The 23,786-nt window shown below is 43.8% G+C and overlaps 1 protein-coding gene across 6 annotated transcripts in view; it reads right to left on the bottom strand.

The window, feature by feature from the left end:
* Positions 1–23,786, bottom strand: part of LOC124556799 (single-stranded DNA-binding protein 3) — a 382,113-nt gene that overhangs the window by 216,899 nt on the left and 141,428 nt on the right. For all 6 annotated transcript variants that reach the window (XM_047130814.1, XM_047130816.1, XM_047130818.1 and 3 more), the window contains exon 4: positions 19,024–19,108. In XM_047130814.1, coding sequence (XP_046986770.1) covers positions 19,024–19,108 — 85 coding nt within the window. The remainder of the gene's footprint in view (positions 1–19,023; positions 19,109–23,786) is intronic.

Genomic DNA, 23,786 nt, shown 5'->3' with positions numbered 1-23,786 from the left:
CCATATTTAACTTCCTTAGTTCTCAATAGGTTACAGAAAAGGGAACACGACGGAAGGGAACCACACGCAGTCTGAATTTTACGTATGTATAGGATACGTCAAGTTCAGAACTGAAATATCACTCAGTAAACGAGGTTCGAAGTAACTTCCAAAAATTCTCGAGAAAATCGACTTTGAAGTTTTCTGACCGTCATTACTATGCTAAACCAAGGTCTGTTTGTCGACAGGCCGTGTGGTTGTGTGCTAGAGTGCCTGCGCCTCCCATGCGTGTGGCGCGGGTTCAATTTCCAGCACTGGCAAAATTTGTTTAAGGTGCATGTTCTATGAACATTTCCCCGAAGAGTAAAACACATAAGGATGAAAAAAAATTAGTTTGCGGTGTGTCTTTTCTTAGTTTAAATAATCTTTTGTATAGAAAAACAGTAATTAAGAATTTATATTTGCAACGAAAACTGGATTTTTCTACGTGGTTTTTAATTAGAAATAATAAGACTGCAATTTTCATAAAAATAGCAATTATATATAGGTCAGCATATATTTGATGAATTTTATATTTGACTTAGGTACTCGTATTCGAACTGAACGAAAATAAAACGAAAAAAAAATTAGCGAAACTAAACTCAAACCAGTGATTACCGGCCTCGAGGCCCATTGCTTCTTTTCCACCTTACCGTATTTTAAACTTCACGGAATTGCTATTAGAACATGTACCCCTGTTTAAAAATTTGCATCAGCCGGGAATCGAACCTGAAGCCCCCACGTCACAGGCGACCGTACCACACAGCCTCGCGACCTGTCGAGAAAAATCGATCTTGCTTTAGCATACTGACGAAGATCAGGAAACTTAAAGTCGACTTTGTCGAGAACTTTTGAGAGTTGCATGGAACTATTCTGGGAGATTAATATTTGCCTCCTGAACTTCACGTACCATAAATATAAAAAAAAATTACAAAAAAACAGATTGCGATTTGGTCCCCTCGTTAGTAATTTGTTTTGGCTATTGTTCATTTCGTCCTAATTTCAACAAATTTCTGCTAGCTGTTATTCTTTACGTAAATAAGCTTAATCACTTGGTGTGTTTAAGTTAGTAGCAACTTCAGGCGCCTTTGTAAGGCGTCGGAGGGGGTAGGCGGTGCAATGACAGCTACAGAAAGGGTGGAAGAGCCTTCTTCCACTGGTCCCGGCGGTGGAGGCTCTCCCGCTTGGGCATTGTGAGTTCGAAGGGTTGTCAAGGTCAATGGGAGGCCGGCGTGAGGACAAGGTGGTAGCAGTAAGACAGACGGCGTCTAACTGAACACTCCATTACTCCAACAAGTTACAGCGGTTACAGGTGCGCACTCTCGTCTGGTAGCAGGTCGATGTTCCACGGTTGTGACCAGGCGTGTGTTCAAAATTGGTTCAAATGGCTGTAAGCACTATGGGACTTAACATGTGAGGTCATCAGTCCCCTAGACTTAGAACTACTTAAATACAACTAACCTAAGGACATCACACACGACCGGCCGGGGTGGCCGAGCTGTTCTAGGCACTCCAGTCTGGAACCGCGCGACCGCTACGGTCGCAAGTTCGGATCCTGCCTCGGGCATGGATGTGTGTGATGTCCTTAGGTTGGTTAGGTTTAAGTAGTTCTAAGTTCTAGGGGACTGATGACCACAGTAGTTAAGTCCCATAGTGCTCTGAGCCATTTGAACCATTTTTGAAGCGGCTAGAACCGCTCGTCCACTTCGGCCGGCGAGGCGTGTGTCTCGCGGCCAACAGCGGGGCGACACTGTGCTATGGCGCGTTGCCTGACCGGTGCGTGGTGTGTGTTGTGCTGACGGACTAGGAGCTGAGTCGGCAACTGGCGGTCACGGCCCACGCAGCGGCGGAGGTCGCAAAACAGAGGCAGGGCAGCGCGGCGACCCAGACACAGGATCTCGAAGGACAAGTGGCGGCCTGACGACGACGACGACGGCTGTCCAGCCCAAATTGAAGGGTTCCGGCAGCACGCCGGCCACTGGCTCCAACTTCTGCCTGGTGCCTCCCTCCAACGGTGAGCATAAATACGGCTCCGGTGACTGGCTGGCTGGCTGGCTGGCTGGCTGCCGGCGAAGGAATGCAGCAGCGTTAGGTGGAGCTGCCGCGCCGAAGGTTTGTTACGAGAGACTTTCCGCACACTGACGCAACGTGTAGCGCGTTCTGCATGTTGGCTGTGTCGTCAGCAGCGCGCTTTCGGGATGGTAACTGAAACACTGCATCCCGAATTTCCTTCACGTCGCGGCGGTTCCGCAACAGTGTGAACGAAAGTGGATCGAGGGCCAAGTGTTAAACAAACGTAGACTAGGTTACGGACCTTGTATAGCACAACGTTCACATCGTGTGACGTTGGGCGGAAGTTCGATGTCAGACAGTAATAAAAATGCGTCTTTCTGCCGTTGGACATAGCACATGTCCTACTGCAAGAGAAGTGTGGTTCATTGAAGGTGTATTACCACCGGGCACAGGTTCGAGCAGCGATTGTAACGGGATTACACGCAGTGGAAGACAACACTGGGCTACGAGAAATTTCAGTCAGGATTCGGGTCAAAAGACTGTCACGATGAACAGAGGCCATAGAAGTGTGCCTCTTGCCATGGTTCATGACAGAAACTCGATTCACTTCCCCGTAGGCCATGACGGACAAAATGCACAAATTCGTACGTAATTCGTCAGCGGTCTGTATAAAAAGGTCGCTGTGCAAGATGATACCCTGAGACCGTTACGAGGGGTGATATCTACTGGAGGGTCACTCAATTTGTCACAGGCGAGCATCATTCTTGGCTGAGCTGGGGATGCCGTTCTAATCACAACTGAACCACATTTCATTTTCGAAATCGCTGCTACTTCCCCAAACCCGTCCTCTATATGTTCAACCAAGAATCATGGCTTTGTGGATAGAAAGGAATCTCCGTCGATCGTAGAAATATATATATATATATATATATATATGTGTGTGTGGCGGGGGGGGGGGGGTGAGTGAGGGGGGGGGGAGAGGGGGTATGTCTTTTCTTGTCTCTTAGGCTTAAGTTCCTACTACGGCGTAGCCAGGAAAGGAAACTGCAGGGGCCGTGCGGTCACCAGCGGAAGAAAGTTTAATCGGCTTTTATGTTAGTCATCCGTCACGGTCTCAAAAAGGTTCAAATGGCTCTGAGCACTATGGGACTCAACTGCTGAGGTCATTAGTCCCCTAGAACTTAGAACCAGTTAAACCTAACTAACCTAAGCACATCACGAACATCCATGCCCGAGGCAGGATTCGAGCCTGCGGTCTTGCGGTTCCAGACTGCAGCACCTTTAACCGCACGGCCACTTCGGCCGGCGCCACGGTCTCACCCACTCCGAATGGAGGCTCTCCCAACGAGCATCACGGCTACCTGGTCAGTAATTCGTTGCCAAGTGGACACATAACCACCCAAGAACACTCTTTGCTATGGATAGTTAACCATCTACGATTAATATAAGCACACAGACAAAGCAAATACTGGTGAATCCCTCCAGTACAGCAATAATAACCGGCAACTCCAGCTGAGTGTACCCAGCAGACCATTCCGCAACTCAGAGAAGCCGTATTGCACACTGAGCACAAACAAAGCGACAATGTTACCAAGCATTGCACGATACCCAAACACTAACCACACCCTTACCCTTGCATGCTGTGTCGCAAATATCAGGAAAGCCGCTACTGCTCTTATTGCCCGTCCTGACCATAGTAGATGTTCTTTCCCCCTTGGTGCTTGCCTTGGCACCTTTTTCAAAATGGCTCAAATGGCTCTGAGCACTATGCGACTTAACTTGTGAGGCCATCAGTCGCCTAGAACTTAGAACTAATTAAACCTAACTAACCTAAGGACATCACACACATCCATGCCCAAGGCAGGATTCGAACCTGCGACCGTAGCGGTCGCTCGGCTCCAGACTGTAGCGCCTAGAACCGCACGGCCACTCCGGTCTGCACCTTTTTCCCTTCTACCCTTCAACTCGCTACCCTTCGTTCGCTTTTCGACCACTTCTATGTCCTATATGGGCCTGTGTTAGTGGGTAACCCAACCCAGACGCACGCACATCACGGCCCACATCGTGACATCTCCTCAACTGAAACTAACAACACGGAAGTGACGACAGAACTTTTGTAATGGTCACCACGTTGGTATGGGCGTGAAGGAGATCTACATAAAAAAGGGGGGGCACATACTCTTACTCCTTGCATACGTGAGGAGTTTCCAGCTCGGGTACCAGTAATGTAATTGCGCGTGGTCAGGTGGCTACCACCGTGCAGGTACGTGACCACCACCACCACGGTATTGTGGTGTCGTCCGAAGAACGAGGTCCCGTGTCGAAGTTGGTACCTCTCGACCGATCGCAAGTACGCATAGTCGCTGACAGACGCAAAGACGAATGAGAGACATCGGCGTGCGCGCGCCCACAATATTTCCACACGCCACTGCTGCTGCATGCTTGCTTACGTCGCAGCGGAGTGCAGCTGGGCCCAATTCTGCAGTCATCGCCGTGGATGACAGCATCGTCTCACAACCGAGCTAGCAGTGCGAGCGTTGTATTAGACAAAACCATGTAGGAAAGTTATATTCAATTGTACATTCAGAAAGGAGGCTTAGCTTGTACTATATTAAGTGATAGGTTAGTTTACGAAATATTAGTCACAATTGCGAATAATTTTGACATCAGCTGCAATTGGTCTTGAAACAATACCTATTGGTCTGAAGGAACAAACACTGTAAAAATAAATATTACAGCACATACGGGTAAAAAAGATGATATTGCTAACGTTGAACACATTTGTCTCATTAACCCTGTTGCAGGAATCTCGGTAAAGCTGCGAGCACGAGGGGGTGTAGACACTGTGGCATACGGAGGTTTGGATCTGTCCTGGGAGCCCGTCGAAGCATGGATACATCATTTGACGTCTGTGTTTCTACTATGTCTGTATCTTCTCACTACACTGCAAAGATGATAAAATATTTCTCTCCCCCACTGCGGAAATCACGAAATGTGCATGCGTAAGGGTTGTGGACTCAGTCCAACTAGGCAATAGATCAATATAATACATTTAGACAACACTGTCCACAGGAGAACAGCGATCTTGTGCTATAATTTGGTTAAAATAACAGTCTATATCGCAATGATGTTTATCTATTATAACTGGTTTTGACTTTACCTTAAAGGTCATCTACAGCATAAAAGCCCCCGATGGCTGGTGCAGGCGACTCCTCGGCTGATAAAGATTAAGCTACCACGAGAACAACAGCACCAGTCATAGGGGCTCACATCCTGAAGATGACTAACTTAAAGTCAGAACCGGTCATAATAAATATCATTGCGATCTCGGCTTATTTTAACCGAAAGGATCAATATCACTATTCTATAAAAATATGACAATGGAGTTGCAAGAAGGTTGTTGTTGTTGTCTTCAGTAATGAGCCTGGTTTGATGCAGCTCTCCGTGCTACTATATCCTGTGCAAGCTTCTTCACCTCCCAGTGCCTACTGCAATCTACATGCTTCTGAATCTGCTTGGAGTATTCAAGAAGTGCAAGAAGGTAAGGAGGTAATTATTACAGAATATCAAAATATCGAAGAGTTGTTATAGTTTTATTTTCTTGTATCAGTACAGCGACTGCTGAGATACGTTTATTGTTTCTTGTTGGAAGGGTCATTGCTGCATTGCATTTACGAGATCAACAGACCAGGAGATCATTCATCCTACCAGTTTATTTTAAGTTTAAACACATTCCAGACTATGGCCCACTGAAACTCGGGTGGAGTTTGAAACACTGCTACCTTACGCTTTTTTATAGGTCTAATGTCACTCTCACTGGAATCGTCCTCGGGACAATGAAACATTTATTCACACATTCTCAATCTTCATTCTCAGAACGAACACCTCAATAAGCTTCGTCAAAAACTTCAGGAAGTATTTCAGATTCGTTCACTTGCTTCTGGTTTCTGAATAGGGCGATCTCTAAGAGTAGGAGGGACTGCAAGACGAAAATAGTAATTATTTGAAATATCAAAATTAAATCAAAATGTGAAATAAGCAGGATGTAGATGATATTAAAGTCTTGATACGCTGAATTTTTGTGTTAACACCTAAATAGATGAAGTAGTCATAATGTATCACAGCAGATGGCGTCTACGGACAGCGTCTGGGAAACACCAGTTATCTCGAGATCCGTCCGTAACGGATGGCGCGCGAAACATGAGTCAACTCAGGATCCGTCAGCAATATGTTAACATGCTTCTACAGCACATAATAGGGCAGATTACAATTTATATGCCGAAGAAATTTAATATTTAACGTATTATGTCTTTTCAAAACTTCTGAAATGCTTTAATGATTTTAATGTGGAATTATTCATTTGAAACAGTGGTTCGCTTACTTAAAAATCAAGCTTCTGTAGACAAAAATATAAGTAATTTTCAGTTTACTGTATTTTCTGGTTATCTACATCATGTGGATGACTCAAGAAATTATGTATTAGTGTAACATTTTTGACAAAAACTGTTTCTATAAAACTATTATTTTCTCAAGTTTTGTTACGTGTAGGATAGCTCCCTGTGGCACTAGGCCTATCAGTTATCGTCTTTAATAGCAGCGGAGATTTTTGCTACTTACTCTTACTCCTCTCCTACGTAACTATACCACCATTTAGTTTTCATGTTCCTGACATCAATGTCAGAAAGGCTAAACCAAACACAATGCACGTGAACAATTAGTTCTTGGCTTCGGTGAGCAATTAACGTCTCATTTCATAATGGATTTTTTGTTTTACTACTGAAATACCGAACATTACTGTATTCGGTATACGACATTCATGCTCGTCGACACAGAAAATGATGATTACCATACGGTAAAAGACGGGCGGAGAGCCATAGACTCGGCGAAGTCTAAGCCGGCCAACAGAGCGTAAGAGCGCATGTCTCGCGAATGTCATGGCGCTCGTTGCTGCCGACGCGGCAACCTCGCAAGGCTCCCCACCAGTCTCCAAGTCCGAGGATATCATGGTACCCCTCCGCTCACGGCCGCCGACCCGCCGAAACAACTCTTCCTTCTCCCCCTCCTCCCCCTCTTCCAACACAGGCACCTTCACTACCCAGCCTCCATATCTCTCTCTCTCTCTCTCTCTCTCTCTCTCTCTTTCTTCCACACTATACCGTTCATTTCTTATTCATTTAGGCCCCCCACTTCTTTCAGAGTGGTTTATTCAACGACAGCCCCCGTTACGAGCATACACACTGCATTGGCTGTATCTATTCCAAAAGACTATGAAGTAGTTCATCACAATGGGTATAGTCCAACTGTCTTCCAGTCTCCCGTTCAGAATAGCAGAGACAATACCATCAATAGAAGAATAAGAAACCAGTGACGTATCTATAAAAACGAAAATAGTATGCACCGCGGGATTAGCCGAACGGCCTCGGGCGCTGCAGTCATGGACTATGCGGCTGGTCCCTGCGGAGGTTCGAGTCCTCCCTCGGGCATGGGTGTGTGTGTTTGTCCTTAGGGTAATTTAGGTTAAGTAGTGTGTAAGCTTAGGGACTGATGACCTTAGCAATTAAGTCCCGTAAGATTTCACACGCATTTTTGAAAATAGTTTCCCATGTTTTGTGAACAAGTTAGCAATCAAATACCACGCTATGTTTAGCCGAGTTGTCAATGCTCCTGACAGCAACACTTGTTAGGAATATTACTTGCATATTAACTTTATCGGCCGTGAGAATAAAACAAAATTCTAAATAAACGGCGTTTGTGGAAATGATTGCGTCCCTTTATTTATTGAGGCTGTCGTGTTCGACTTAACAGTATCTTGATAAAGTTTCAAAGTGGTGCACAGAAAGTTATCTTCCTTTGAACGTTCAGATATAGAACAGCAGGACTTGGACAAATTTTCCATTTAGTGTAATCAATGACAACAGTGTTTACACGTGGATAGATGTAAGATGATTCCCACTAGAAAGAGAAAGAAGCGTATATTTGGTTACATCTTGAGCACGTCATATCGTAGTATTTAGGGGTAGTACTAAGAAGCGATATGCAACTGAACTATCACGTAAAAACAGTATTACTGAAAGCGAATGGAAGACTTATATTTGTCGAAATTATTCTGGATAACTGTCAATATCTGTAAAGAAAATGACATACAAGACGCTAGTGCGACCAATTCTAGAATAATGCTTCAGTGTTTGTAGTCCTTATGAAGTGGCATGACAGCACACATAGAAGGAATTCAGAGACTTGCTGCTACGACCGTAACAGGACGGTATAGCCCATACCAAATTATAACCGGTATGTTCGACGAGCTTAACTGGGAATCCTTGGAACAAAGACGAAATAGTTCTCGCGAAACCCTGTAGGGTATATTTAAAGAATTTATATTCGATGAAGACTGTGCTACCAATATGCTGCCACCAACGTGTATTTCGCGTGGGGATGACGAGAACAAGGTTAAAAGGGATTACGCGGCATACACATGCAATACAGACACGTCATCCCCTCTCCACCCTCACTCAGTATGAGAATGGAAGAGGGAATAAAGTCGATAATATCGTGCCACCGCCTCCGCCATTCACTGTACACTGGCTTGCAGGGTATGGATGTATGTGTAGGACGCAAAACTGTGCACTCAACAAAACGTAAGAACTTACTACTATACGCGAACATTACCAATCAGTTACAACTGGAGTCAGTCGACTGAAAAACTACGAATGTAACCATATACCACCTATAGGGATTTGGAAAGAAATGACGACATATGCTCGATAGCAGATAAAGTAGGTGACAATCTTCGGTCATTGGTGGGTTTACTGGGGAATTTTGGTTAGACCACAGACTTCTTACAGAAAATTCGTGAGACCTATCCTGGAACATTTCTGAAACGTGTGGGTTCCATAACAAATCAGACGAACGGGAAATATCTAACGTATACAAGAAAGGCGTAGTGCGAAAAATTACGAGATTGTTTGACTCATGGGAGAGCTCACGGAAATTACGACAAATCTGACTAGGTTTCAAAAACAAGTATCATTTGAGGAATCTAGGAATACGCTACAGCTCCCAATGCATCGCTCCCTTGGTGAGCATGTAAATAAGGTTGGACTAATTACAGCGTGTACAGAAGCTTTTACACAGACATGCTTTCCACGCTCCATACGTGAATGGAACGGGAAAAAACCCTAATACGTGGTACACTCGGAAGTACCCTCCGCTATGTCCTCCATGAAGGTTTACGTAGTATGGATGCACATGCAGAGTTTAGACGAAAAGCTTAGATGATGTTTGAGTCTTTCGTAGGAGAACAAAAATGACAGTAAAAAATGTTCAAATGTGTGTGAATTCCTAAGGGACCAAACTGCTGAGACCATCGGTCCCTAGACTTACACACTTCTTACACTAACCTGAACTAACTTATGCTAAAAACTACACACACACACACACACACACACACACACACACACACACACACACACACACATGCCATGCCCGAGGGAGGACTCGAACCTCCGGCGGGAAGGGCCGCGCAATCCGCGACATGGCGCCTCAAACTAAACAACCACTCCGCACTGCAAAATGACAGATGACGAGCATAAGCGATGTGTGTCACGACCCAAGAATCTCTTCATGTGAAAATACATGCTTCAGTCGAAAAAAGCTCTCGTCCACGTAAAAGATTCGTCCTAAATGAACATTTAGGTTCCCAACACCATATTAATAAACTAAACAGGACATACTGAGAACTCGGAATATCATTATTGACAAACAGGAAGAAAATTATCGACTGAAGCAGGGTATAATTTCGCCATAGGCTGTTCACTAATAATAAACATTTTCTTTTATCTGTATATCCGACTGGCTTCAGCCTTGCCGCTACTGTCGAGAGCACTCATGACGTAACGAACTCTTACAGGACACAATTCAAAAAATTACATTTATAATATTAAACTGACTGTAACATCGTAACATAAAACCATTAAGGATCATACGTAATCACATGGATTACAATATCGGTACATTGAGTGCGCGTCAAAACAGTCAAGACTCATTATACGGCGGTTTTCACGTCTCAGAACACAGCAGATGCAAGATATTCTACACTCGCTACATATTTATCTGTTATATTGTGAGTCGTGCACATTGATGTACAATCGGTTTGCTTTTATTTTTACGCCCAGCTAGCGTAAGGAATCGTCATATATGTAACTATGTATGGTACTTCACAGTTTAAATGCTGCGACTCAACAATCAGCTTGCTATTTTATATTTTATAATTTTTTGAAACGTGTCCCATTTGAGTTCGTTGCTACGCGGGTACTTGAAGATGGCGAAAATGCCGAAACTGATCTTTAGAACAGAATAACAACAAAATTTATGTTTTCATAGAAATGAGCAATGTTGTACAAAGGAGAGGGAGAATGATACAAGTTGAAGACTCAACGACATCATCCAGGTCATTAGAAATTGAAAATAAACTTTACATCTGAGCGATCTACCGGGCCTCTGTTAACGTCATACCAGCAGCAGCTTAAACTGAATCTGAGAAACGATACAATACCTACATCAGGATGTGACATAGATACTTAAAATCTGTTCCATCAGAATGGGAGTCAAGTCGCTCAATAAATGCTCCAACTCGGACTAGATGTTGATGGGATGCAGGTTGTGAAATTTGGATGGGATGGAGGTTATAATCTTAGCCACCATTCATCCCTTTAGAAACGCCCAACAATAGTTAACGAAGACAATACTTTTTGTCGAGAACGTTCTTCATACCTCACCAGCTGCGACCTTTTAATCTCCAAACTAAAGTTAATGACCTCAAATATGGGACACTGGAATTGTCTCTCAAGGCTGCTACGAGTTTCCTTGTAGTGATTTGCGAATTGTTATCCCTGCTACAATGTTACTTGAACCTTTCCAGTTGTCTTTTTCAGTGGCGTATTTTATTCACCACAATTGCAATTTCTTGAAGTATGTTATGTCTGCGCTGGCCACTGTGGCCGAGCGGTTCTAGGCGCTTCAGTCCGGAATCGCGCTGCTCCTTCGGTCGCAGGTTCGAATCCTGCCTCGGGCACGATTGTGTGTGTTGTCCTTAGGTTAGTTAGGTTTAAGTAGTTCTAAGTCTAGGGGACTGATGACCTCAGATGTTAAGTCCCATAGTGCTTAGAGCCATTTTGTTATGTCTGCAAATGACGGTCGTGAGGGTTCGTCACGATCATGATACGTTTCATCACACTACCGCAGCGCCGATCTCACAGTTTGACGACAGCTACCATAAATGACAACCATATCCACGTTTTTGACTGTCATATATAAATTGTGAAAGTCTGACTAGCCCTCACGAGTAAGTTAACTGAACGCCACAGCAGAGCGCAGATTGATGGGCTTCACGCGGGCAGGTAAACACACCAACCGTACAGTAGGGCAGACGTTTGTGACGAGTCCTGACGACTGAACAGTGGTTTCTGCCGTTGTCTTCTTGTTTTTATTTGGGTAACTTCCACCCATGTTATGTCACTGAGATCCTCTCCGAAGGCTCTTCCCAATTCTACATGAAGTACATACTTCCATTATAATTAAAACAAACTACATCTGTGTAATAATTAGGCAACTGTAATGGTTAAATAGTACTTGGCATACTTTAGAAAAATTCGCCATATTGCTCGCTTTAGCTTACCAAGAACCCCACATTGATGTATCTATACGTTCCGGCTGTGTTTGAGGTCTTACTGGCCTTCCCTTGTAGAGATGACTAAGACAGCGAACAAATTTACAACCGACCCAACGATGGAAATAAGTCCAATTAATATATTTAAGAAGTTTGAAAGACTGTATGGTGGAACTTTAATTAAACTGACAATACAGCAAAATGAACAACAAAAACGGGCTAGCAAGACAAATTGATAACGGTGCAAACGTATCCTGCTCCATCGCTTCTGTGTAAAATCAGTGCAGCTAGAGAAGACTTGTGGGTTCCAAAAATTTACGGTTTTATGGATTAATTCCACGAAACAAACAGCAATTAACATAAAGTACACTGCCTAACAACAAAAGTGAGGGACCCAGAAGGGGAGGATGAAATTCCAAGGATTGAGAGGCTTTGTGATTTCATTTCAGTTATTACAATAGCAAGTCAAATTTACAAAGAATACGAGCCTATTTATCTGCATGACGTTGCATCCCCTTATGACCTGGATGCCTGCACGGATTCTGTTAGAAAGGGTATCACAGCCGCTGTATCCTCTCCTGAGGCAAGTCGCCCCAAGACTGTTTTAACTGGTCCTTGATATTCTGCATACTGGCAGGGACACATCTGCAGATCTTGCTAGCCACGAGAGAACCTTTTCATCACGCAAACAGTTCATAGACACACGCGTCTTTTATTGACGAGCATTGTCCTGCTGAAAAATAGAACCACTATACTGTCGCATGTCAAAGCAGCATGTCCATGACGTATCGTTTTCTCGTCAGAGTTCCCACAATCACAACCAGCCGTGACTTAAGTCCTATCTGATGGCTCCCAACACCATGACGCCAGGAGCAACACGTTGGAAAAATGGGACCTCTCCCCAGGTGGCTGTCGCTCACGCCGACAATCATGCCGGGTAGTAAAGAACCGAGATTTACCGTCGAACACGCTGTTACACCATCAGCAGTCCATGCTTCCCACTCACGGCAGCGCACCAGGCGCAACCGTTTGTGGTGTTATGTAGACAGCCTACGCGTGGGACGGTAGTCCCATAATCGGGCTGCTCGTAGGTCTCCGACTAATGGTATGCGATGACAATATTACAAAAAGTCCATTACGTTTCCTCGGATGGCAGATGCACATGTGAAGGCGTTACGATGTGCTTGGCGCACAGTACGGCGAACCGCTCCTGGTGGCCAGACGTAGTCAACCGTTACCTTAACGACAGATATACGCGTCCTCCCTTTGCCTTGCAGTCCAATATCAGTCCATGTCACATCCGAATGCGCTACAAATCTGCGTACTGCACGATTCAGCCAGCGGACCCAATGGAGACTCGCAATGATGCACCTTTCAGACTATGCCAGGTGCTGATAATGCTGTCTCACTGAAGTACAGTGACATCTCCGCGCACTTCACAGTGATCACTTAATACCCGACACTGTTCGCGCCCCTTATATCGACTACCAGGCCTGGTAACAGCATCAGACGAAAAAAAAACGCGAAAGAAAAAAAACACCAAACACGAACAGAAAACACCAAACGCGAAGAAAATTAATGCACTCTGGTGGTCGTTCTACCTGTCACAGAAAATAGCAACTGTTGAATCATTTACACACTCGCCAATGGTGTGTACATGTACGAAATGCCATTGACATCCGACCATGTTCTCTCGGTGCTTCACATTTTTTTGGTTAGGCAGTGTATGATCGATATTCTAGTTGTGGAAACATCTTTCACAAACGCTTCAAATAAGATGCGTAAAAATTTTTCTTTTGTTATCTTTGACCAGGGGCGCCAACGCTAATTAACCGAAATTGTGTCCCAACTTTGAATTCCAAGTCATTTCTTTGTTACATTGTGTATTTTAGAGAATCTGTGGTATAGACCAGTGTTTTTCAGTCTTTAGTATTCGCGTCCCACTTTTCAGTCATAATTTTCATCTCACCCCCACACCCCTTTTTGGTTCAAATGGCTCTGAGCACTATGGGACTTAACATCTGAGGTCATCAGTCCCCTAGAGCTCAGAACCACTTAAACCTAACTAACCTAAGGACATCACACACATCCATGCCCGAAGCAGGATTCGAACCTGCGACGTAGCGGTCGCGCGGTTCCAGACTGAATCGCCTAGAACCGCTCGGCCACATCGGCCGGCGCCACACCCATTTTCCTCGTATGATAGCTATATACATACGACGCTGAATGTACAAAGCTACAAACCTTACAAATTACCAAAAATAAATAAAATTTTTGCTGTTTCGCAACACCGATCGGCTACATTGACAAAACTAGAATCTGTGGCCATCTATCGCTACCTGTCTGACAGGTAGCGGGCAAAAATACTCCCGAAGGTCTCTCAACTGCGTAAGCAGTAGTCTATGAAGACATCACACCAAGTGGCGAAACCAAAAGACAGTTTAGTAATAAACTGCTCTTTGAATTCTGGGCAGGGGTGGATGAAGAGTTTCCTGTAGTAAAAACAAGAGCGTTTCGCATGCTATTACCATTTTCAACATCCTGTCTTTCGCAAAACCAAATTTTCTGCGTTGACTGCTTTGAAGACCAAATATAAATTTCAGCTAAACGTAGAAAAGAAGTCAGTGCGTCTATTTCTAATATTAAACCCTTCTTCGAAAAACTTTACTCTGCAAGCCAGGGCCAAGGAAGTTATTAATTAAAAACTTGTTTTTAACTTGATACTGAATCGTAAATTATTAAACGCAGTTTGTAGTACTGCTACAGTCCCATTTATAAACGCATTATATCAGTGTAAACGTGAATTTTGGTTTTTGTTGTGTCAGAATATATTTTTTCTTTAGCTAGCGCACCCATTCATTGTTATCACGCCCCCACCCCACCCCTCCCCTAATCGCCAAGGACCCCACCCTCCCCCACAGACAGAATCGCTGTTCTAGATTAGTAGCACTTACACGACGCAAACACATTTCGTTACATAGGACTTGCCTGTTGTGCGCAACTATAGGATATGATTGCGCAATCTGCAGTAAAGCAGGTCATTCCGTTATCACAGTCACAACGGAAAGATTAGTTACGCCGCGTGTTTCTGTAAGTCCGACGGCAAACATTTCGCAGCGAAGTACACAGTTCCTTGTCTCTCACCGAACGAGGTTCATATCTCCGCGCTATCAGTATGATTCAGGTTTTCCTTGATTTTATGTATCTCTCTAGGCGAACGCCGAGACATTTCACCCGATATGGTCAAGGTGGATTCTTTCCAGCACTTTTCCCGCATATGAGTTAGTGCTGCAACTTATGTCCTTGGCGATGAAGACCAAGTTGAACGGTAATCGTCTGCCCGTCAGTTCGTCCACGTCTATAGGCCACTCGTTTTTCTAATTAATATTGGGAAAAAAATAAGTCGAAGTGGGATACACAAATTTTTCCGTTGCTATTAAAAACACTGTGTTATTGCGAGGTTAAGCTAAGTCCCCCCCCCCCCAAACACACACATATACATACACACTGTTGTGACTTGGCAAGACAGCCAAGTCACTAGGAGAGGAAGCCGAAAGGCACGCGTTTAAGCTCACGCAGGCTGGCGTGAGGTCTGGAACAGGTAAGGGAATTTATAGTAGCAAAGAACGTAAGTAACTACTGGAATACTTAACTTTAATCCATAACTGGTGAACATCGGTCTGACGGCACATGCATCACAAGGTAAATATCAATTGATAATGGCGCCTTGCTAGGTCGTAGCAAATGACGTAGCTGAAGGCTATGCTAACTATCGTCTCGGCAAATGAGAGCGTAATTTGTCAGTGAACCATCGCTAGCAAAGTCGGCTGTACAACTGGGGCGAGTGCTAGGAAGTCTCTCTAGACCTGCCGTGTGGCGGCGCTCGGTCTGCAATCACTGACAGTGGCGACACGCGGGTCCGACGTATACTAACGGACTGCGGCCGATTTTTAAAGGCTACCACCTAGCAAGTGTGGTGTCTGGCGGTGACACCACACACACACAATTACAAAGCCTCCATCAGCTTGAACAGTCCCCTGCTGACATGCAGGGTCCATGGATTTATGAGCTTCTCTCCATACCCGTACATGTCCATCCGCTCGATACCATTTGAAACAAGACTCGTCCGACCAGGCAACATGTTTCCAGTCGTCAACAGTCCAATGTCGGTGTTGACGGGCCCAGGCGAGGCTTAAAGTTGTGTCGTGAAGTCATCAATGGTACACGAGTGGGCCTTCGGGTCCGAAAGCCCATAACGATGATGTTTCGTTGAATGGTTCGCTTGCTGACAGTTGCTGATGGCTCAGGATTGAAATCTGCAGCAATTTGCGAAAGGGTTGCACTTCTGTCACGTTGAACGATTCTCTTTAGTCGTGTTGGTCCCGTTCTTGCAGGCTCTTTTTCCGGCCGCAGCGATGTCGGAGATTTGATGTTTTACCACATTCCTGATATTCACGTACTCTCTTGAACTGGTCATAAGGGAAAATAACTCACATTATCGCTCGCGCGCCGACTGTAACAGCACGTTCAAACTCACTTAAATCTTGATAACCTGCCATTGTAGCAGCAGTAACCGATCCAACAACTGCGCCAGACACTTGTCTTATGTAGGCGTTGCCGACCGCAGCGCTGAGTTCTGTCTGTTTCCGTATCTCTGTATTTGAATACGCATGCCCATACCAGTTTCTTTGGCGTTTCAGTGTAGATTATACTTACAAATCTGAGTGTGACCGCTCGTTGCCCTTTTCCCGGAAGTGGTCAAGGATCTGAGCTAAGTCAGAGTAGGGAAACATGATCTGGACAAATTTATCTCACACGCCTGTATTAGGGAGGTTAGTAACAGTTTTCTATGGGAAATGTCAAGAACTAAATGCAGAGAATACAAAAATACTCTGCTCTCCCCTCTATTACATCACTTGCAACAATCGCAAGGATAATACCCGGGAAGATGCGACATCTTTGAACTGGAGAGAAGCTCTTTCTATTCTTCCGGACGGACTCAATGAATAAAAATCAGCGGAAGCCAACGACACGATCTCCTGCCTCACACGTAACGATTGCATATATTGATTCAGTTCCAGGTCAGAAGGTACTGAAGGACTGATTATCCTCAGATTATAAAAGTCCACTGAGTTGAATTTTTGGCTGGCCGCTCAAGCTCTGGTAGGATAAGGATGGTTTTGAGGAACCATGCCAGAATTTTCCTGAAATTATTTGAGAAAACCAGGGAAAATATAACCGGAGGGCATTTGAATCTAGCTTCTTTCGAATATGAGTAACGTGTCTTACATCACTGATCTTCGTCTTTCTGCTTAATCAGTTTCATTTCCGCCACTCAAACATTGGAGTCATTTACATTAAGTGTTTCGTTAACAAAAGTCCATCACTAATAATATCCTTGTTGCACTGAATTTTAGATTAAAAAGCTAGGTTCATTTCTCTCTCATTCTTTGGAGCACCGAATACTCATCTAAGGTAGAATACGTACAAGTATCGCATTTTAATTCGACATCATGCTTATTTTTAAGAATCTGTGCTTTGGAGTATCAGAAATGTGGAATTCACGCGTTGTTAAGCATGGTGTTACTGATGCTTCAAGTAGGTGTGCACTACGGAAACAGTCACTATATTTCAAATACTATTAAGCCATGTCACTACTGTCATTACGTCGCAGCTACATCGTCAGAATATATAGTGGCGTAAACAGATTTAAACCCAGCAAAGCACAGAACCCCTACGTTAAGCGATTTCATAAATAAGATCCGCTCGTCTGATAACCTGAAAAGCATCTTCTACAACACGTTTAAGTTTCAAAGCTGAGGCACATCGCACTTACGAATATCCCTGTGTATAAAAATTTATAGGAGAAGTATAGAGACTGATATAACTCGGCGGCAGTTTATATTCACTTTGAAGCCTATCGCATGTGCAGTGAGAGCAATTTTGTAATTACAATTGAAGTTATTTAACACATTCGGTCTCTCCCGAAAAACGTACCACGAGAGAAGCAACTACACTGGATTCCTTTGCATAATATTACGCATACAAGACGAAGGAACTTTCATGTTTACGTCATGTAGGCGAAGATGTCTTAGGTAGCGAGTACACATTTGATTAGGAGAAGGACGTTTGCTTTAAATGACTTCAGGGAAGAACGAAAAACCTAAATCTGACCAGCCGGACTGATATTTGAACAGCCGTTCTCAAGAATGCGAGACCAGCGTGCTAACGTCTGCGCCACCTCACTGTACATGCGAGTGTGGTAACAAAATCCAGATTAGTACCGTGAAGAATAAACATTCGAAGAATAACATGGAACAAGTGATTAGGTGTGATTTTATTTCGGAAGACTGTAAAAATTATTCTAGTTTTGTGTCAAGAAAGTACGTGGTATCATTCACACGCTGACACGATATGTAAGACATTCAAAGACAATTAATACCAAACATTTATTCTAACTGTTATTCTCTGCATTGCCACGAAGCATCTGTTCCGAAGAAGCAAGCTAAAAATTGAAGCTACAGATAGGAAATATTAGTTTCAGAATAATAAAATCTAAAAACCCGACCAGAAAGTCGTGTGTGTTAAAAGTGCTGCTTCCGGGACGAATGTGGCAGGCGAATTAACGCTGAGGGTTGGTGTGCCAGCCAGCGTAGATGATGATGTTACGCGATTTCCCCCACATCCAACTAGGTGAATATCAGCTGGTACCCTAGTCCCGCCTCAGTTGCAGGATTCGTAAACGATTTACAAAACTAACTTTCACTTTCACATGAATGACGCTACAGGCTGACACTTGGAGTATACACATTCCGTCCCGGAGGTAACGGTGTGGCGACAGGAAGGGCATCCGGCCATTCTTTACATGAATCATGCCAAATTCGTTAATAACTATACCGACCCTGCACCACTGCGGGGCTACGGTACAAGAAAAAGAAGATAATTACATAGAAAGTAAAATGAATGAGCGGTACTGAACATGGAGCACTAGAAGAACCTACTGCCGCTTTGAGCAGCAACTTCTGAACATACATATTTATAGAAATGAATGCCAGTTATTTTCATATTAGCCGAGCGGTCAGAGGCGTCTTGCCACGATTCGCGCGGCTCCCCAAGTCTGAGGTTCGAGTACTCCCTCACGCATATATGTGTGTGTGTGTGTGTGTGTGTGTGTGTGTGTGTGTTTTGTCCTTAGCGTAACTTAGTTTAAGTTAGAATAAGTAGTGTGTAAGCCTTGGGACCGGTGAACTCAGTAGTTTGGTCCCATAGGAATTTACCAAAAAAAAAAAAAAAAAAAATTCTTATACTTACTACAAAGGAATACTTACATAGTCATGGAACGCCTTCGCTTCGCTGGAATGCTCGCAAGTATCCCTCCGTTCTGGCGCCGCACAATACAGATCCCAAAATACACTGTAACAAATAGAAACATTTCAGAATCATCATTCCATCCATCAGTATGAGTAGACCGAATTACTCTAAAATTTAGTTTTTATTATGAGGGAAGATGTCTGTAATAATTCTGTTGAAGATACCAACAGACTTTATGTAAACGAAATGGAATACGAGAGACAATGAACCAGAGGGGACATATGAAATATATTCGATTCCCACTCCTGCCTACCTGGTAAAATACTGGTGCGAATGAGTGTCGAGATGGTTTTTTTTTTTTTTTTTTTTTTTTTAAGAAAAGTCACATGGAATTCATTCTCGTTCCTCTTTAGTCGGAGAAACTATCCAAATTTGCTTCGCGAGGCGTCGAACAGCAAAATCGTGACCTACAAAACAGCAACAGATCTAAATTCCACTAGGTTTCTCGTAATATGCTTCCATCACACGAACGAGCGATGCATGACCAAGAACTCTTTAAAGTTCAAATTGACAAAGTCCAAAATTCTCTGTCAGGAAAATCGAACTTTAAAGGCCTTCACGGGAAACAGAAGAAAATAAGACAACATACTCGTGAGGGAAATTAGAGAAACATAGCATGCGATCTCAACATACTGTTAATTGGCTAAATGGCTCTGAGCACTATGGGACTCAACTGCTGAGGTCATTAGTCCCCTAGAACTTAGAACTAGTTAAACCTAACTAACCTAAGGACATCACAAACATCCATGCCCGAGGCAGGATTCGAACCTGCGACCGTAGCGGTCTTGCGGTTCCAGACTGCAGCGCCTTTAACCGCACGGCCAATTCGGCCGGCTACTGTTAATTGCTGAAATTGATTGGACATCATACACGAGATATATAAAATGAATGAAATCGTTCTTTGACTTCCACTATCTTAATAAGAAAACGTGTGGTCACAAAATACTGCTTCAGGCAAGCAGATATGAAGTTTATATTTAAATCAAACAACGGCACTAGAACAGTATATCGTAGATTTACTTCTTCGTTACTTTGTTTGTAAACAACTGGTATTCCCGTGGAACCTAGTAAGTACATCCAAGTGTGAAGGTGTCTTTCGTCCTAATTGTGAATTAAGAACAGCAAGAATGCGATAGATTAACTAATGAAGAACTGATTGTGAGTTTACAAATAAGTGAAGCACCAAAACCTGTCTGAAGCTACTTGTGTATGACATTTCTGGAGACCAAAAACCTGATAAGTTGGAATCAACATGGGTTCCTTAAACAACGATTATGTGAAATCCAGCTCTGTTCGTCCACGAGACCCAGAAATCAATGAACAGAGACGCCTAGGCAGCTGCCGTGTTCCTTGACTTCTGGAAGGCATTCGATACAGTCCCGTACTGCCGCCCGATAAACAAAATACAGGCATGTGGAGTATCAGAACAACTGTGTTACTGGGCTGAAGAGTTTCTACCTGATAGAACACAGCTTGTTATTCTTAACGGCCACAAGTCTTCAGACGTAAAAATTACTTCCGGCGCGTCCCAGTACAGTGTTATACGGCCATTACTTTTCACAATACGCCTTATGAGTAAGATCGATAATGCTCTGAAATTACACGTATAATACTCAAGACATACCGTCTGATATTTAATTGATATTGGGTACAGCATGTGGTGCCTTGCTTCTGAAGTTCCTTAATTCTGATAACAGTGTATCTCAATGCGTTGCGTCACCCATCTCGTTGGCCAGCCTGGATATTTTCCTTACAGTATTCCAACTGTCACCAAACCTCATCATGTCGTGTACCGCAGTTTTGAGTTAATATCGTGCAACAAAAGTAAACGCGAAATTTCTGACTACAATAGTTGAGAAGTATTTAGTAAAACTTAAGTATCAATTGTAGTCGAGCAGTATTCATTTCGAGAAATATGGAAAGCATTGCACCTGAAACTATCTAAGGACTGAGTTCCTGCCCTGAACTCCTTTAATGGAAAGGATTTTAACGTTTCTCAATGGCGCAGTCCTTGTCACCTTGTCAGATTCGTTATTTATGTGGCAGTAAGAATTATCTGGACGTGGCTAAGGAAGATCCTTTTTCATGGGTACTCGCTACTACAGAAGAACTACTTTATAACGATACAGGAGTATAGCCGTATTATAGGCCTACGAATCATAAATGCCTTACTGTCTACACTACATGAACACACACTTTAAAATCTGCCTACTAATATACAACACCTGATTAATTCTCTGGGGCACCTAATTTTCCTAATGCTGCTAGAACATCATTTTTTGCACACCTATCAACGTAACTAGCGAGCGACTTGGCGCAACTGTTATGACCTCTTATTTGGATGAAAATCCCCGTCCGCCAGTTCCGAGTTGCCCGTCCTACACAACTGCTCCGGAACCCTGAAGAGTTAATAGATGATTCACAAATTACAAAATTATGTAAGTGTATCTCTCCACTTTCGCACCAGTTCATGTAAGGCTTCTAAAGGCCACCGATTCCTTGCTGGATCCGCTCACGTTAATTCACCTGTCCCACAGAATCAGCACCACTGTCACTAAAAATTCTCTCTCCATAAACTGCGAAAATCCGAGGCTGAGTATATGCGAGTTCTATATTTCCCCCATAGTAAACGGATCACCAGGTGCATTTCACCGTGAGCAGATTCTGAGATTGCAGTCGTCAGTCCAAACATTCTGTAACACTAGGTACAACGACGTATCGACCGTCTATCTCGGGTTACAAGACGAGTACGGAAGCAAGCTGCGTCTTTGCGTACAAAGAAGATTAAAGCCTAATGTCGACTACATCATTGCAAACGCATCACAAACTCGGACAGAGCAAGGATTAGTAATGAAAGTGGCAATCCTTTTGAAAAATGAAACCATCCGGACATTGATTCCTGAGGTTCAGAGAAATCATGGAAAACCTTACACTGCATGACTAATTAGATATTTTAACCCAGGCCTTAACGAGCCCATTGTAACAAAACCCAACTCTGTGTATATTTACATACATCAGATGTTACTACAATTCCTCTTTCCCATGTACTAAATAACTTAAGTTACTTTCCGAACTGCCCTTCGTGCTTCTCGTCGATGGTAGTTACACAAGAACACAAGACGTCTCTACAATTAGGTTTCCACGGTATGAGCATTGAACCACTCCTATACGACGTGTGTAACACAGTTGGCCGAATTATTCGTCTATACTGTATCTAATATAATACGGGGATTGGAACATTAATAGTGGCAACTATTTATTTATTTACAGCTCGTACAAAATAGATAGGCGTTTCAAAGTTTTCCTAGCCTTCACCAGCATTGTGTATAACCCGTTGCCAGAGATGTAGAAGTCGTACGATACTCTTAGCAGTGCCAGTTGTGTTGACAGTTCGAGCGGCGCGATCTGTTGCCCGACGAATTTGTAGCAGTTCTGAAGCGAATATCGTGAAGTGTTTCCTTCAGTTTAGAAATCGAGTTGAGCTCGCGAGGGCTTAAGTCAGGGAGTGGCATGGATGTGTGTGATGTCCTTAGGTTAGTTAGGTTTAATTAGTTCTAAGTTCTAGGGGACTGATGACCTCAGAAGTTAAGTCGAATAGTGCTCAGAGCCGTTAAGTCAGGGAGTGCAGTAGGTGGTATAGCACTTAGCAGCCCCATCAGTCAACCAAATCAGGAAGAGCTTGCACTGTACGTGCTTTGGCATCGTCCTGCAAAATGATAGTTAGGTCCTGCAGAATGTGTCATCACTTCTGTCTCTAAGCTGGTCGTAGGTTGTGTTCCAAAAATGAACAGCATAGACAGATGTGATGACACTTTCTGTAGGACCCCATCATTTTGCAGGCTAATGCTCAAGCACGTACAGTGCAAGCTGTCACTGATTTGTTTGACTGATGGGACTGCTAAGTGCTATACCACCTACTGCACTCCTCTGACGTAAGCCCTCATGAGTTCAACTCGATTTCTAAACTGAAGGCTCTGAGCACTATGGGACTTAACATCTATGGTGATCAGTCCCCTAGAACTTAGAACTACTTAAAGCTAACTAACCTAAGGACATCACACACATCCATGCCCGAGGCAGGATTCGAACCTGCGACCGTAGCAGTCGCGCGGCTCCGGACTGAGCGCCTAGAACCGCTAGACCACCGCGGCCGGGTAAACTGAAGGAAACAATTCACGGCATTCGCTTCAGAAGTGCTACAAATTCTTCAGGCAATAGACCGCGCCGCTCGAACTGTCAACACAACTGGCACTGCTAAGAGTATCGTACGACTTCCACAACTCTGCAACGGGTTATACACAATGCTGGTGACTACTTTGAAGGCCAGTAAAACATTGAAACACGTATCTATTTTGTGCGAGCTGTAAGTAAATAGTTGCCACTATTAAAGTTCCAACCCTCGTATTGGTCAGTTGTCGTTCATCCCTGGAAGTAGTAAATTCGTTGAATTATTTTCACTACGCAACGGTGTCAGAGGAAAGCAGGTTAATACTGGTCGCACCAATGTGTTGGTAGAAGAAAATCATTATCAACTATAAAAAGATCATCTGCAGAGCGTTTCAATATCTCCTACTGGTCTCCGAACTTCAGGCCGCGCGGGGTAGCCGTGCGGTCTCGGGCGCCTTGTCAGGGTTTGCGCGGCTCCCACCGTCGGAGGTTCGAGTCCTCCCTCCCGCGGGCATGGGTGTGTGTCTTGTCCTTAGCGTAAGTTAGTTTAAGT

Source organism: Schistocerca americana, chromosome X (genome assembly GCF_021461395.2).
Source record: "Schistocerca americana isolate TAMUIC-IGC-003095 chromosome X, iqSchAmer2.1, whole genome shotgun sequence".
Classification (NCBI taxonomy): domain Eukaryota; kingdom Metazoa; phylum Arthropoda; class Insecta; order Orthoptera; family Acrididae; genus Schistocerca; species Schistocerca americana.
This window is presented reverse-complemented; position numbering and strand designations above follow the sequence as displayed.